Source organism: Tachypleus tridentatus, chromosome 6 (genome assembly GCF_004210375.1).
Source record: "Tachypleus tridentatus isolate NWPU-2018 chromosome 6, ASM421037v1, whole genome shotgun sequence".
NCBI classification, from domain to species: domain Eukaryota; kingdom Metazoa; phylum Arthropoda; class Merostomata; order Xiphosura; family Limulidae; genus Tachypleus; species Tachypleus tridentatus.
In genome coordinates this window covers 21720804-21738547 of record NC_134830.1, presented here as the reverse complement: position 1 = coordinate 21738547, position 17744 = coordinate 21720804, and the positions used below count along the sequence as shown (strand labels likewise).

The 17744-nt window shown below is 35.7% G+C and overlaps 1 protein-coding gene across 1 annotated transcript in view; it reads left to right on the top strand.

The window, feature by feature from the left end:
- Positions 1 to 17744, top strand: part of LOC143252078 (adaptin ear-binding coat-associated protein 1-like) — a 45831-nt gene that overhangs the window by 6969 nt on the left and 21118 nt on the right. The window contains exons 2-3 of the mRNA XM_076503688.1: positions 10886 to 10986; positions 15110 to 15214. Of these exons, the coding sequence (XP_076359803.1) occupies positions 10886 to 10986; positions 15110 to 15214 (206 nt within the window). The remainder of the gene's footprint in view (positions 1 to 10885; positions 10987 to 15109; positions 15215 to 17744) is intronic.

The following is a 17744-nucleotide window of genomic DNA, read 5'->3' as shown; positions in this document are numbered from 1 at the left end:
TCCTGTACGTGGTGAGGGGACCTACCAGGGAAGGTTTTGTTCTTACAGTTTACCTCCTCTGGGATCTAAACATCCACCTGCGTTTTTGCCGTACGTGGTAACCCATGAAGGGGAGGAGAGAATCCTGGTGGTTGAGGGGTCCAACTCCAACACACCACTTTGGCCTTGAATTCTTGTAAATGGGCAGTCTTGAGGTGCCCCCCCCCAGGATTAGTCGGCTAGACCATTTAGGCCAGGGTCAACTGAGTACCAGCATAGGACGTCCACAACAGGTGTTGTGGACATTGTGTCTGACACTGGTGTTCATGTATAGTGCTCATGAAACCCTGGCATTGCTGCAGTGCCCTTAAGGTACTGTAGTGTGTCTCCTTGCAGGGCTCCATTGTAGGTGGGGTCAGTGGGCACTGAAAAATTTACTGTTCATTATGGATACTCCTAAAACAAAAAAAAATAACACAACTTGAAACCATTGAGAAAAACCCAACTACTAGAAAATGACCATGCATTGATGAATCTGTACAGCCTACCTCACCACTTGAATCTGTCCCACAATTCCTAATTTTGCATTCCTTAAGTGACAAACCTCTAGGGCAGATGTCCCCATGTTTTATTCAAAAGGTCTTAGAAGGTCTTGCTGGCTCCCTTAAATCGGTAAAAAAGCTATGTTCAGGAGACATCTTAGTGGAAACTTCTTCACAGCATTCCAAACTCCTCTTGACATGAAAGGCCTTTGGGGACATATTCATTGAGGTTACTCCTCATTCTACTTTGAATACTTCCAGAGGAGTCATAGTTGAAAGAGATTTAAGGACTGTCCCTGAAACTCGAACCACATTGTATAAACTATAATGGTACGCATCATTCTTGTTTTACCTCTTGCCTTAAATGGGTAGAAGAAAAACAAGTACATCATCTCAAGACAGTTAACAATCTCACTTACACAGAGGCTGGAAAATTATTATTACCTATTTTGTCCAGAACTTGTGCTGCTGTAACCTGTTCTACTACTACATTAGGAGTCCAAACAGACCTTACCCTATCTCCTACACAATCTTCACCAGCAAATCTTAATGAAACACTTTCCAAAATCAACACAGTTCACAAATCAGTGTCCTGACCACACCTTTCAGTCATTGCTGAACTTCACCTTCTTCAAGTCAAGATGTTTCCATGAGGTCTCCCTCTCTTGATATCCCAAAAATGAAAAAAAAACACTCATCCACACACTCAATCATGAGTATGTTTACCGATAAATTCAGACCCGACCATGCGAGCTAGAGCAGGATTCATAGAGGGCAATAGATCCACATCCAATAAAGAAAAAAAAAACATGGTCATAAGCAGAAGGACTCTTCACTGTCTTCTCCTCTGAAATAATTACATATGGCCACACTAATCCAATGGAACTGTCGAGGTTTCCAGTCAAATGTGATTGACATCAAAGATCTGATTGACTTTTATCATCCCATATGTCTTTCTTTGCAGGAAACATTTCTACAGCCTACAAATACAGTTACTATCCAACACTATTCATTATATTGGAATGACAGGGTACGTGTAGGATGGGGACATGGGGGAGTTGCATTGCTGATTGATCAGCATTTGTGCACTTGGTCCCTGTCATTGATTACACCCTTGGAGGCTGTAGCCATCCCAGTCTCCTTGGGTTGTACCATCACTATTTGCTCTCTATACCTTACACCTGAAACGCATTATAATCAATCAGACCTCTATACTCTCATTGAGCAACTGCCTACCCTCTTTTTAATCTTGGGAGATTTCAATGGGCCATAATCCCCTCTGGGGTGGCTCCCATATTCATATGAGAGGGCACACCATAGAACATATGCTCCTGAACCACAACCTGGCTCTAACACATATTTTCCTGCACCCAGTCAGTCATTTACAGCTGTAGATCATTCTGTCATTTCCCCTTCGCTACTCACTCACTTTTCCTGGGAGGTTGATATCAATCTACAAGGTAGTGATCATTTTTCCATCATCTCACAAGACATTGGCCGTAATCAGTACCACCCAACCCATGTACCTCGGTGGAAGTTGGTCAGGCTAACTGACCTTCTTTCACTACTCTCTCAGAACTTGACCCTGCCGTCTCATGTAAATTATTCATAGATGATTGTATAGCAGCAGTAACCAACAGTATTATACAAGCTGCTACTCGATGCATCCCTAAAACCTCAACATGTTCCCCACAGCATCCCCGCTCTTGGTGGAATTCTGCCTATTCTATAAAACAAAAAACTCAGAAACGTGCTTGGGATAAATTTCAAAGATACCCCATGCTCTCAAACTGCATTGTATTTCAGCAAACTCATGCACATGCTCGACAAGTTAGACGTCAAAGCCAGAAAGAATCTTCGATTAAATACACTTCCAGCATTCTTCAACCACCAGCACAAAAGTTTTTTAAGATAAGATCTGGAGGGTGAATGGAAGATATACTTCTGCCCCCTCTTTATCATTAAAACACAGGCAGAGCATCTGCCTCTTTCCTTTTCAACTGACCATTCCTATGACTACAATCACCCTCTTGCACTGATGGAACTCAAACTTGCAATTCATCAGTCTGGCAATACATCAGTTGAACCTGATAATATACATTATGAGATGTTATGCCACCTTTCCCAGAACTCTTACAATTCTCCTAGCTGTCTTTAATCATTTATGGCAGGAAAATGTCTATCCAGATGCTTGGAGACAAGCTATCATACTCCCTATTCTGAAACCTGGAAAAGATCCAATGATTTCTTCAAATTATCATCCAATTGCTTTGACAAGTTGTCTCAGTAAGATCTTAGAGAGGATAATCAATGCCTGCCACATTTGGTTTCTTCAATCAAACAACCTCCTCTCACATACTCAGTGTGGGTTCCGAAGACAATGCTCTACGATAGACCACTTAATTTGCCTTGAAACATCAATCAGAGAAGCCTTTTTAAGGCAACAACATCTTGTTACTGTTTTTTTTATTTAGAAAAAGCTTACAATACAACATGGAGATATGGCATTTTATGAGACCTTCACTTGTATGGATTGCATGGAAACTTACACCTTTTCATCCAGCAATTCTTAATGAAGCACCGATTCCAAGTCTATGTGGGCTCAACACTTTCTCATTTTTTCCCACAGGAACTTTGAGTCCCTCAGGGCTGTATTCTGAGTGTCACACTTTTCATTTTAAAGATTAATGCCATCATTGAACAGCTACCCTCTACAGTTGCAAACGGTCGTTTTGTTGATGACTTTCATGTCTCATATCAGTCATCAAACATGAGGTTTATTGAACGGTAGCTACAAACTGCAGTCAATCAGATTCTGAAGTGGACCATGGCAAATGGTTTTAAACTTTCACTCTCTAAAACTGTTTGTATACATTCCTGCTGCAAACAGGGAATCCACCCAGATCCAGAACTTCATATTGATGATGTTGTACTTCCTGTTATCTCTGAGGCAAAGTTCTTAGGTCTTATATTTTGATTGCAAATTAAATTTTATATTGGACATCCAAGCAACTTTGTATCAAATGTCTAAAAGCATTGAACATTCTCTCTGTCCTCTCTTTTACTTCTTGGGGAGCAGATTGATACTCCATGTTCACAATTTAACATACCCTCATCTGATTCAAACTTGACTATAGGTCTGTGGTTTATGGTTCTTCCAGAACCTCAGCACTAAAAATGTTGGATCCTGTCCATCACCAGGGCTTTGTCTTTGCATTGGAGCTTTTGTACTTCTCCCATGCAAAGTCTGTATGTGGAATCTCATGAACCCCTTCCATATTTTCGCAGTTTGCAATTGTCTTTAATGTATGCTTCCAAATTTTGATCCTTACCACAGCATCCTACCTGGAGTTGTGTTTTCCAACCACAGTGGACCACACTTGTTAATAACAGAAAATCTACCATTGTTCCTTTTAGTCTCCATATCCAGGCACAATTAGAAGATTTGAATTTATCCTTGAATAACATTGCAGTTTCTTTAAATCAGCCTATTCCACCATGGCAAATTACTGTCCCCAATTGTAACCTATCTTTGAGTCATCTGAGGAAAGCAGATAAACCTGATTGGAAATATCACTCTTTCTTTGCTGAACATCTTTCATATGATCCACCTACTCCTATATATACAGATGATTCCAAATCAGGTGATTCAGTGGGTTCAGCCATGGTTTGTGACAGTTTGATTGTGGCACACAGCCTCTCCCCTACAGTTTCTGTTTTCACTGCCGAATTGTATGCCATCTCTCTTGCCCTAAATCATATTGAAATAATGCAATATACAAATTGTACAATATATACGGAATCACTCAGCTGTCTGTTGGCCCTGGATCATTCCATGATAGTCACCACCCTCTTCTTATCAATATTGAAAACAAACTAACTTATCTTTCTCTCTTATCTGTCTCCATCCAATTCTTTTGGATACCAGGTCATGCTGATATTTGTATGAATGAGTTCACCAACAGAGCAGCAAAGTCTGTCTGTTCTGGATTTATCATCCCAGTATCTATTCCATACATGGACTATGGTCCAGTTATCAAATCCAGACTGTACACCAGATGGCAGGTAACTTGGAATGAGCAACACAATTACAAGCTTTTTCAAATCAAACCTTCTCTAGGTCTTTGGCCCTCTTGCTTGATTGAAGACAGGAGGTTGTTTTGGCAAGGCTATACATTGGTCTCAGTTTTTTAACCCACCACTTCCTTTTATTTGGTACTGTTGCACCAATGTGTTGTCTATGTGGCACTCAGATCACAATCATCCACATTTTATTATCAGGCTGTCTTTACAACCTAGATCGATGACACCATTTTAAAGATATTTGTAAGGCAGGTTTGCCCTTGACTTTGGCCCATGATATAGGTGATACTGCCCATCTCACTCATATTTTTACATTTTTAAGAGCTGTTGGTCTTTTACACTTAATTTAAGGTTTTTTATTGGACTATATAGTGTTTTAGCATGATTTCTTTTATACATTTCAATTTTTATTTTGACTTGAACCCATGACTGGAATGGCCAACTTCAGGTGACTGACTGCAAATTCGATCTTGACACTTGTCTTCCTGGCAAGTCTTAATTTTACACATTTTAGTTTTTGTTTTTCATTTGAACTGAACCCAGGACTGGAAAGGCCAACTTCAGATGACTAACAACAAGGGTGTACTTCTTGCTTCAGTCTTCCTGACAGTTCCTAATTTTACATATTTTACTTTTTACTTTAATTGCCCTCCACCTATACTGTACCACATCATGTCTGGCACAGATAGCCTTGCAACTTTGTGCTAATAAACACTGAATACTTACCTACCTGCCACCACTGTTCGGTCCTTCTACTTGTCTTCCCAAGAGATTTATGATAAATCAGATTCTGATGCTCTTGCTGAATAGTTACCAGCTCTTTTCCTGGGAGACTTTAACCGTTATGCTATGGGCTTGGTGCGATATACACAAGTACATCTACACGTTTGCGCACATTAAGTATTTGCATTATAACTTTTGATACAACATGTGTTTCTTCACATAATGTGGTAAGCTGTTAGTAAAGAGTACAAGTTTTTTGTGTATAAAAAAACAGTTTTTAATGAAATATGTTTACTAAAGATTTGTTTGTGAAAATGGAGTCTGTGTTGGTACTAGTCTGAATGTAAATTGATTTCATGTTATGATTAAAAAAACTATTCTTTGCTCAAAGATCTCTTGTTTGTGTAATCTCTCAAATCTTCTAAATATATTTCAAATATTTGGTTTCAGCAAGACTATATTTTGTGTTTTCTGTGTTCTAACTATGTTGGGTTTATCACTTAACCACCCTCTTAACCATCATGAAAAGATTAGGAAATATAAATTATACTTTTCTCATTGTGAAATGACTGCATATTGTAACATGAAAATACAAATGTTTGTCTAAGCAGATTAAGTCTCATAATGCTACTATATATTTATTGTTTTTTTATTATATTGACCTTCCAGTCATGCCTAGCTAGCATTACATAACTTGCTTTGATGCAGTGGATGTGTACTCAGGTCACATGTCCAGTAATATAAAACTGACCTTTAGTCTTCCCTGTCTTGGCTGTGTTTTAGTGGACTAATATTTTGTAATAAACAGTCACATTTCAATTATTATATATCATATATAGTAATTATAACTATGCTCTTATTAAAGTTTGAATTATCTACAATTTGATTCCAAACTCATTAACATAAATTCATAAAAAGTAGTTCAATAAAATTTGTAATGCAAGTCAACAAATAAAATAACATGCCTTTGATCCATGAAAAGGTCAATGGACACAGTCCACCATGGGGAGGTGCTGATCTTGAGAGGATTGAACAATCTGTGGAGTGTTTATCCTCAGATTTCAAATCTGTTTCTATTCACTACTGGTTCTTCTGCACATTTTCATGTACCTAGTAATATTTTGCTGATATTGAATTTTTTATCTGTTCCACTTTTCTCTCATTGTCCTTGAAGGGTTGACAGTGATCCTTGGGGCAATAATCATGTACCTATAGTTTTGAGAAAGCTTGGTCATGATCAATGCCACCCAGTCTGAGTGCTATGGTGGAAGTTAGACCAGGCTGACTGGCTCTTTTTCATCTCTCTCTTAGAACTTGATCTTGCTGTCGTTAGTCTTCTATCTGTTAACGACTGAGTGGGGGCTGTAACTGATTGCATTACTTGAGCAGCTGTTCATTCTGTTTCAAAACCTTGAAATGTTTATCACTGTATCCTTGTTAAAGGTGGTCTCTAGCCTGCTAGTAAGTACAAAAAGTTCAGAAATGGGCTAGGGATACCTTTTGTAGGTGTCACACTCTTTTCAGTCACATTGCTTTCCATTGGGCCAAGCTCAGCTGGTTAGATGTCAAAGCCAATAGGAATTTTGAATAAAGTTCACACTTTGCAGCTCTTTTGTCACCAGTTCCAAAGTCATGTGGGATAAGATTTGGAAGGCCAGTGGGAGGTATGCTTCCCATCCATTTTTCATCATGCTCTCCAGTTGTCAGGAAGTTGCTGATGTACAAATCATTGTTGATGTACTCAGTGAGATCTTGTCTCTCTAGCACTTTTTTTTCCCCTTCCTTCTTGATAATGAAGTCTTGAATAAATGATCATCTTTTTCCTTTCAAGATAATCATCTCTATGACTATAATCATGCTTTTATAGTAATGGAATTCATTCTTGCTCTTTGTCAATTGGATCTAATGACTTTCACTGTCATATGCTGTGCCATCTCTCTCCTTTCTATGTCCTCTTCTTTTTGTTGTGTTTAACCAGATCTGGCAGGAGAATGTTTTTCCTTGTTATGGATTTACTCGTTTGGTACTTTGATCAGTGGTTTTCTGTATTTAGGTTATATCTTCAATCATGGGTTTTTCGGCTGCCTTATTCCACATTTTTAATTTTTCCCAGTACTTTAAAGTTTTTTCCTCTACTACCTTTTCCTCTTGTTGCATTCTACATGATCAGTCATCTATTATAGCATGCTGTCCTTCCAGATTGGGATGTTAGTGTGATTCTACACTGCCTCCATTTGAACTTCTGTCCTTGTGCTTGATTTTTCACATCTCCCTTTAAACTTTTGTTTTCTTCTTTTTGCTTGTAGATGTCAAAGGTCAGATTTATGTGCCATCAACATTTTACTTATTCTGTATCATTCCAAATATATTCTCCTTTATCTGGATTGCTCTTTCCTCACCAAAACTTCAGTGGTTTGGTAGGGTAATTCCTCCTTCTCTTGGATTTCCCTTCCTTCAATTTCCTACCTGTATCCTTGGGCAGATCTGGACAAACTACTTTGTACTATCCATGCTCTATACTGCCTGAATGGCTTCCCTGACATCTCATCTCCATCATTTGTAGTAGGAATTTCTCCAACTGACATGTGGACAACTTCATATATGTTCATATTTCTCCATACTCTCCACTGTCACTGTGTTTTACCCTCCTTCCATTTGTTCTAATGGAGTTTGAGAGCCCTTAATACTTTCCAGTTCCAAGCTGCTTGAGTGTGCACTGTAAAGGCATCTTTAAAGGTTTAATGACATATGTAAATTGATACAGAAATATCATTCACTGCAGAGTAGAGTGGTGGTTTTCTGCTGGTGTAGAATAACTTTCACTTTGTATAATTACAGTGAGCCATCAAAATTGCCATCATTACTTCTCAGTGGTCTGGGTATTGGATGCAGTTGACTTGTCACGTACAGTCCATTTCACCATAGCAACTCAACACGTGCAGTTATATCCTTTTACTTTCACACATATTGATGTACTGTAAGGGATTGAAATTCCATTATTTTGTGGTTTGGGACCCTATCCAACCGTTGTTCTCTGTAGGATTCTGTTTATGTGAGTCGAGGTAATGTATCATATTAGAAGTTATACTTTTGCTGCACTGAAAGTTTATTTCCGATAGGCACTTACCTTTCTTTACACTTTCTCCTCACTGAAAACTGGTGCTTCCATTTTCTGCTAAAGCTCAGAAATAGTTCAGTAGAATCAGGTAGGGGGATTCACATTTGTCAGGTGTGCTGCACTTTTATTGGTGAAGGTTTGTTGCATTATGATTTGCACACAAGATGCATTTGAATTGGTGAATTGTAAGGTCATAGGAGCTCAAGGCTTGTGGCATGCAAAAAAGGTGTTTTGAAGATAGAGGGCAGCATTGAATGAGAACAGCTATTCATGTGAAGGGGGTGAGTACCTATCAGAAATATATTTTCAGTACAGAAAAATTACAACTTTTATATTTTCAGACAAATTTTTTCATATATGTTTTTGGGTTTCGTGATTTAGTGTTTGAGCTCTTTTTGATCACCTTTGATCCTCCAAATCTCCCAATGTTACAGTCGGTGTAAACTTTTTATAATGCTTTTCTTTACATTTGTCCTGTATACTCTTTGAGAGACAACTTGTTTTTATTTGAAGTCACCCTTGATCTGTAAGGAATGTGCCTCTAACTATATTTTAAGAATTTATTTTAAAAACTTTTTCCAAATTTCATCAGTATCTCCAAATTCATTCAGTTGTCTGGTTCAGAGCTGATAGTTCATGTTTCATCTCTATAAAATTTAATTTTTGGAAAGCCGAAACCGAAAATCTCATTATTCTTTATCTCCATATACGTTAAAACGTAAAATCTAATTGAGCAATTATCACTTGTTCCAAGACGTTCCTCAGTATCTGCCCTATCAATTGTTTCTGTAAGTTAACAATAAAATTTAAACAGCAGTCCCCTATGATTTGACTCTATAACATTTGTGAATCTATATGCCTAAAACTAATATCTCCAATAATTATAATGTCATTAACAGTTAATTCTTTATCTCACAATATAGTTTCTCAATAATTTCCCTGAGTTTCATCTGTTGGCATGTAACAACTTCCAACTAAATGACTTCTGACATTTTAACCAGTAACAAAAAAACATGTTCATTAAACCTCATTTGTTGTTAGTTTTCATGTTCTCAACTTAAACATGTAGTTCACATTTGATGTATAAAACTACTTTCCCCTCTTTCATAGTAATCTAACAACTTATCTCTGTATTTTAGGAAAAAATTTATTATTTTTAGTCAGCTTTCAGTTATTCCTATTACGTAAATCCTCTGTTCAACCCAATGAATTAAGGCCATCTGTATTATTACTTCTAGCTTACAATAAAAAGAATTAGCCTACCATTAAAACTGCCTTTGCATCTTGTTACCACACTGTACCCTTCTTTCTGTACATCTTTTTCTTCATTATTCTGGGCCTCTTCACTATCTGGCTTTAAAGTTAGCCTTACAGTTGTGTTAATATTCCTTGCAAACAACCCATCCCCTACCCTGTTTTAAAGTAAACTATCCTTCCTAAAAAAAACAAAAAACATTTTTGTACTGAAGTGGTCTCACAAAGTCAATCAGCCGCCTTGCTTTTCCTTGTATATCATTCTTATCCTAGCATTCAGCCCTAGTGACCTACTTCTAATTTCATCTCCACACCTAGGTCTTGGCAGTATTCCTGATGGAATGAAATATCTTTTTTCTCACTAAAATAGTAAGTAGATAGTAGATCAAACTATCTGTGAGCAGATTTCCAGTGTTTATAGTTTTTTTTTTAAGTTTAGAAAGAAAATTATAGAAAGGCTGACTGCAGTAACTTACTATATATGTTGTTAATTTATTTTTTTTAAGCTTTTTTTGTGCCTCATTACTATTTGACCAGGTTATTAATGTATTGTTTACCTTCAGTTATATTTATGCAGGAAAATAGTGTTTAGCCCCAGCATGACCAGGTGGTTAAGGCACTCAACTCGCAATCTGAGGGTCATGCATTCGAATCCCTGTCACACCAAACATGCTCATCCTTTCAGCCATAGGGACATTGTAATGTGACAGTCAGTCCCACTATTCATTGGTAAAAGAGTAGTCCAAGAATTGGATGTGTGTGGTAATGACAAGCTGCCTTCCTTCTAAAGTTACACTGCTAAATTAGGAATGGCTAATGTGGATAGCCCTCCTTTAGCCTTGTTAGAAAATTCAAAACAAACAAACTCACATTGATTTCACCATTACTCTAGCTATTGTGTAGTCTAATGATTCACTTACAACACACACGTGCAGTGTATGCTGATATATTAGAAACTAGTTTCAGGTTTTATAATGATTAATGAACTGAACTCTTAGAGTTGTTCAGGATTTTTGTTTTTTTTATTTGTTTTGCACAATGTTTAGAAATTTTAATAATAATTTACATTCATGTTTTTGATATTTGTTTCATGTGAAACATGCTCACCAAAATGTGAAAAATAGTTGTATTAAAGCACGTATATGTGTATTTTGTCTTATCACAAAGCCACATTTTATTCACCTAGGGCTACAGATTGGAAGTTGGATGCTCCAGACTTTACTGGAAGGCTTCGTGTTGTAGAAAAGGGATCTGAATGTATGATAAAGATTGAAGACAGAAACTCTGGTTTGTACGTTTCTAATATTTTCTCAATACTGAAAACACATGCAGACAGGTTATGAAATCTAAACAGAGATAATTTTACACAAAGGCATTAGTTTATTTTAAATGTAAGGAAATACATTATTATATACCTTCATGTGAACAGTAAATATATATTAGTTCTTTTGGATTGAGAAGCTTGCAAGTTGCAGATGAAGCAAAATTATTTAAAGTTTCCAAAAATGTTGATGTTATTACTTTTCAAGTAAAGTGGTTTTGGTCCAATGGCATTGGGATGTATGTCACTTTTATGTTATCTATAAAACTATGACTTTTTGGCATTTAAAATGCTAAAGTATGGCAGGAAGCTACTTTGGGTGTCATTGTATACTTGGATCATTAGAAGAGCATAAATAAAATATAAGCACATGTATTTCTCATGTAATGGCACAACTTTCACATAATAATAAATGTGCACACATATATTACCACAGTTTGCAAACTGTTTATGAATCTCACATTACATGTATACTTAATTGTGAAATCACAATTTATTCAGTGCTTCACAGTATAAGTATTTTACAGTTAATAAACATGTGTATTTGTTGTTTTAGCAGTTATTACTTAACACATACTGTTACATTTATTAAAAGTGTTTGATGAAATATAATCTAACTATACAGCTCAAAATTATAGAACTTTAATGGATAACATTTATTACTAAAAACTTGTGGTTCGACCTTTCTGTACTGTTATTGTAAATGGTAGCTCATGTTTTATATAAGTATACAATCCTAACATTCATAAACTATATTATCTACATTTCTAAAAGAAATAAGTAGCTCTGATAATGGGCAATTAAATTAGCTCAGTAAAACAATAATGAAGTTAATATACAACAAGCATTACACTAAACTAGAATCATCAGTTATTTTCTATTATCAGTCTTAGTTGTCAGTATTAAGTCGTAATGAATAAGGTCTCAGAGGTTCTATCTATCACACAAGATATAAATGTCAATGTGAAACTAACCACCAGTTATTTAAAATCAGTTAGGATTTGAGTGCTTACACCCACAAGGTCTCAACTCCTAAAGTCTTTCACTGTCTGCAGCCAGTTGTGGGAAGGCAGTTAACATTAATACTCAAATACAACCTTAAAGTGGAAATAAAACCATCCTGAAATTTCTGCAAGGTAAAACTCCTAACCTCTGCCTTTCTATTCACAAAATGATGTCAAATAGAACTACAAAAAATATAATTGTCCAATTTTGTGGTGTCTTGATGCCACAAGCTGTTGTAGGATACCTGCTTTACTAATTCTAATGAAATGTGAGAGAACTTGGCTGGACCCCACAGACTGAATTGCAGACTTATCCCTGAAATATGAAATATTTCCTCAAGTTGCTCTCATGCTGTCATGAAACATATGGCAGCAAAAATACTTTTTTTTTTCATTTTGAGAATTTGGATTCCCTTCCTGAGAGGGTTGATTGTTAGCCTATTCTAGTTGACAGTCTTCCTTGGCTGTCTGTCAGTCAGTCTTGTAGGGTTATTTCAGAAGTTGGTTTATTGAAGAATGAATTGTGTGTTTTTTTCTAATTCTCAATAATTGCTTCTAGCCTTATGTTGTTGTTGGTTTTTTTTTTATAATTGTGGTTTATCAACTTCTTTCATAGTTGATTAGAGACCTTCCTGATCTGCTACCCTCTAGTGTGATGTAAGCCATCAGTCTCTATTGTCCCCATTGCTTAATGACTTTTTCAAGCTTTAATGACCTGAAGTTCCTGCACATAATCCAAAGTGGGTCTTGAATTTAGTCTTGTGTTTCTCAGCTCTTCTCTTGTTTGAAACCTTAGAGACTTGTTTTCTTTATCTTTCCCTTTATGTATTTGATTTTCCTGGAAGATGTTGTACTTAACTAGATCAGTCAATTTTACTTACAAGTTGAACTGTCAAAGAAGGTGTAACCTCTGTTTCTCACTTGTTATGCTCCTGACCATGAGTGATACCGTGTTTCTCCGATAATAAGACCTACCCATAAAATAAGACCGAGTGTGATTTTTGGGGATAGTTTTAATATAAGCCCTACCCTTAAAATAAGCCCTAGTTAAGAGTGGCAGGAAGAGGAAATAAAAAAAAAAAAAAAATTAATTTATTAATTATTTTAATAGTTAGTTAATTAGTTTGTTTAAGTATTAATCAGTTAGTTTAATAGTTTAATAATAGTTTATTTTACTTTATAACTTAATTTTTTTAATATATCAAAATAAGACATCCCCTGAAAATAAGCCCTAGTGTTATATTTTGGAGTGAAAATTAATATAAGCCCTGTCTTATTTTCGGAGAAACACGGTATTTATTTTCATTCAGAGGAACATTTTTATATCCTTTTATGGTTATTTATTCTTATCTTGCATTTACTGAGCCTTTCAGGAATTCTAGTGAATGGTTATTTTACATTTTATGATGAAACATTTGTCTTATACTGTATTAACAAACTGACTTATGCAGTTGATGCAGGTTTTTTTACTGTTATGTTCTCAAGCACTTTGCAATTGAACAGTGGGTTACATCTAACCAAATTTATTATTTAGCAATGCCATTAGCATCCTAATTGTAACATCTCTTAGAGGATATTCTGTAGGCCAGCATGTGGATGAAGTTGAATACATTCCTAAATATTTTATTTGCATCATAATTCATATGGTTGGATGCTATCACTGTTTGTCACTAACGTACCTATTCCATACAGGGACTACAACCCTGTATTCAAGGCCCGGCTCCACGCCAGTTGGCAGTCGACTTGGAGTGAGTGGTGTAATGACAAGCTTTTTCAGATGTAACCTTCTATTGGACTTTGGCTGTCTTGTTTTCATAGGGATCAGAAGGAGGAAGTTGTCCTAACTAGCCTTATACATTGGTCACAGTTTTTAACTCATTTTCTTCATCAGTCCCAGTTGCACCAATGTGTGGTCTGGTGTGACACTCAAGTCACAGTAGCCCACATTTTACTTTTGTGCCATCTTTATGACTGTGAAAAATGGCAGCATTTTAGACATGTTTCTCTCATGGGTTTACCCCTGATGTTAAACAGTGTCATTGGTGATGGTGACACTATCCACCTTACAGATGCTTTTAATTTTTTAAGGGCCATTGGCCTTTTTTAATTCTATTTATCCAATGTTGAGCAACTGTTTTTGTTGTAACTTAATTTCCCTTTATACTTTATAATACGTTTACTGTTTATTTTTTTAGCAGTTGTTTGGCACAGATAGCCTACTGGCCTTGAGCCATAAGACACCAAACAACAACAGCATTTGGTAGTGATGTTTCAAACAAGGTGGTTACTTTAGCTAGTGAGTTATTATTTGTTCCATGCATTATTAACAGTTGAGACCACACTCTTTGTGTGTGTTGGGGGTCCCAACTATCACAATGCACCTGTGTTTGAATGGGTTTTTCAAGTTGGGAATCTTGCCTGTTACATATACACCTGTGAATGCAACTATGAAATCTGAATTCTGGTAGGAAATTAAAGCTCATATATGTTCTGATGCAAGTGCAACAAGTTACATGGACAATGGGAGAGCAGACAACTATAGGTGAGTTGACACATTGTCTTGAACATACAGAACTTCAGTCATGTTGCATGAAAGCAACTTAACAAGGAAAGGTTTTTGTAATTTGGAGATAAGTACTTGTTTGAATTTCATTTTACTTCAAAAATGTAAAAAAAAATTAAAATGTGGATTATATAAATAAATAAATGTTTGGTTTAAGCTTATTTCACATGTCTAAATCAGTTAAGTGTGACCAAGAAGACCAGAACTATAAAATTCAAATGATTATGCAGTTAAAACTATGATTTGTTTAATCTTTGTACAATTTAATTTGCTATTTCTTGTCTTTATTATTTTTGTGATATACTTTTTATTCTGACGAACGTTTGATAAGTCATTCTGAAAGTAATTTTCTAACAGATAAATTTATACATAACTTTAGAAACTTGCCATTTAACACTTTTTATTAATAATCTAAAATTTCAGGTGTCTTTAATTGCAAGTGGATGAATAGATGTTTAAAACCAAACTATCAAAACTTTTGTATCATTTATAGAGAATACTCAGATAACAGTTTCCTTTCAGGAGAACTATTTGCCAAATGTCCAGTCGACAGGTACCCAGGCATTGCAGTAGAAACTGTGCTGGATTCCAGCCGTTACTTTGTGTTACGAATTCAGGATGATGCTGGTATGTGTTTGCAGATATTGAAATTTTTTTCAACCACTCTGTAAATAAAGATAGAGCTTAGTCTTCACATGTTCATGATTGTAATAATGTAGCCAAAAAAAGAGACCAGTGACTTGTGTGTATACACAGTTTCCTAAATTTTCTAGTTTGTTTAAATAGGTTCACAATGATATTAATTTTTACTGTCTTTGTCTTTCTTGTCTGCAGAACTCTTCCCACAGTTTATGTTGGGCTTGGTTGAAATTTTGCACAATATTTAAACATTGTAAGGGAAAGTTCTGAATAAAGTTTCATTACATTTGGGTCTCTTATAAAAGCATGATGTGGAATTATCAAGAACTGGATTACTTGACATGTTTGTACTGACAAGAGAGGCAGATAAGAAAACTTGCAATGTTGTATATCTAGACATTTCTTACTTTGTAATAATGTTAAAAAAATTTTCTTTTATACTATTGTTTTTGGTTGTCATATTATAGGAATTGGGCCAAATACGAAACAGTGCCCTCCATAGGAGTCAGAGCAAACAACTGCCTGTAAGGTACTGCCTCTGCTAATACATATAAACACAAATAGTTTTTTTCTCTCAAACTTTAAGTTCTGCTGTCTAAAGAGAGTGGGTTACAACAGACCTTGAAATAAAGATATTAAGTATACTAATTCTGTTGTATCATATGACATTTTTAAGTAATTTTGTGTGTAAACTGAGCATTTGTACTGTTAAACTTATTGCATATATGTATATCTTAAAATGTAATCAATCATGCACAAAGGCAAGACACACTAAACATAAATGATAAAAACCTGTTTGGTCATGAGCAGTGCATAACTGTAAACTACCATTAAAATTGTGTTAAATATAATCTGTCTTTTCAGTTATACTCCAACATGACTAATAGTCTGCTTGGTTTCCTGTATTTTTGTGCCTCTACTACATCAATTCTCATGTTTCAACCCCCTGAACTCCTCCCTTCTTCCATTACCTTCTTTCTGGGTTTCAGTGGTGAGCTGCCAAACTGCTTGTCACCATGTGTTCTAGTTCTAGTTGCATTAATAATTATCTCATAGGCTCTGGAACTGTCATGGCAGAGTTAACCAGGTTTTTGTATCAGTGATATCCACTCACCACAGATTTCTGGGTTCTTTAAGTTCTATCAGAACAACCCTTCTTTCATTTTTCTACCCTCCTCTTTATCCTCATGTCTCATTTTATGACCATCTCTTGGATGTGATTCAAGATCTTTTATTCTCTCAGACAAGTATATCCAACTTTTTTTACCTTTTTTTACTGGAGTTGAACCACCATGTTGTATTCTCCCTTCCCACTGTTACTCAGATGTTAAGTTCGTAGGTGTCTTTATTATTGATTATGTACTGGGTTTGCACATTTGACCTGACTGAGATGGTAGAATGGAGGTTGTTTTCCTTTCGGCTTCCTGTTCTTGAGGTTTAGATGGTTGAGACCCTCCTCCTACCAATTGGCCCACCTATTATTATCTGTTATGCTCTAACCACTTTATACCACTTTGCCATGTCCAATTTTTAATTGGACATGCATCCTTTTCCATCCAGTTTAGTAACACAGGTCTTTACAACTGGCAAAGAGTATATCTGGGACAGGTGGGATACAGTGTCCCAGGAGAGTGATCCAGTACATTAAGGTATCACACTTCTTGGGTTCTCTTGATTTTCAAGAGTTCATAATGTGAATTTTTCATGATCTTTGAAGCCAAGAAGATCTACTAGACATTGAATGTTAGGGTTAATTGCAAATGTTTAACATAAGCACATGCAACAGATGAAGTTCGTACAAACTTGTAGTAAACCTTTACGTAACATAATGTATAGTAGCAATGATTGTTGACAGATGTATTTTATAACTGTGGTTTGATGTGTAGATAATATGGCAATTGATCACAAGTAAAAATAATTAAAGTGTTATTAACATCATTGCAAAGGTGTTGTACTAACTACCAAGGGGTTTAACTAGTAAAATGTCTTTGATGCTATAGTGTGCTTTGTATGAACTGCTGTGTAATTAATATTTAGAGCTTAATAATCCTAGGTAAGCATAAATACTGGTAAAACATTTAAATTTAGCAGGTCTTGTTTTTGAGACCCGAATGGACTGAGACCTTCCAAAGGGTAGTTTTAAGAATTACTACACTGGACCAGACTGTGCATTATACTACCTTTCTTATATTTACTATTCATTGTATAAATGGAATTTCTAAAATAAGAATTGCTAGAGAACTCATTTTGTAATACACTATGCATCCATTTCAACTTCAACACTATACCTTTTGGCTTTACCATGGCATTTGTTTCCGAACATATCGAAGTTAAGGATTTCCTATACATGATTCAATTTCATCTTTTTAAAATGTTACAATACTACTGTGTCTGCTTATTTAATGTTCACTGTCAATACAGTGATTCATAGATAAATCTCTATGTCAAATAAATTTGGAGATATTTTCAAATTCAAGTTCATCCTTACATTTAAACCATCACATTCAAAACCACATCT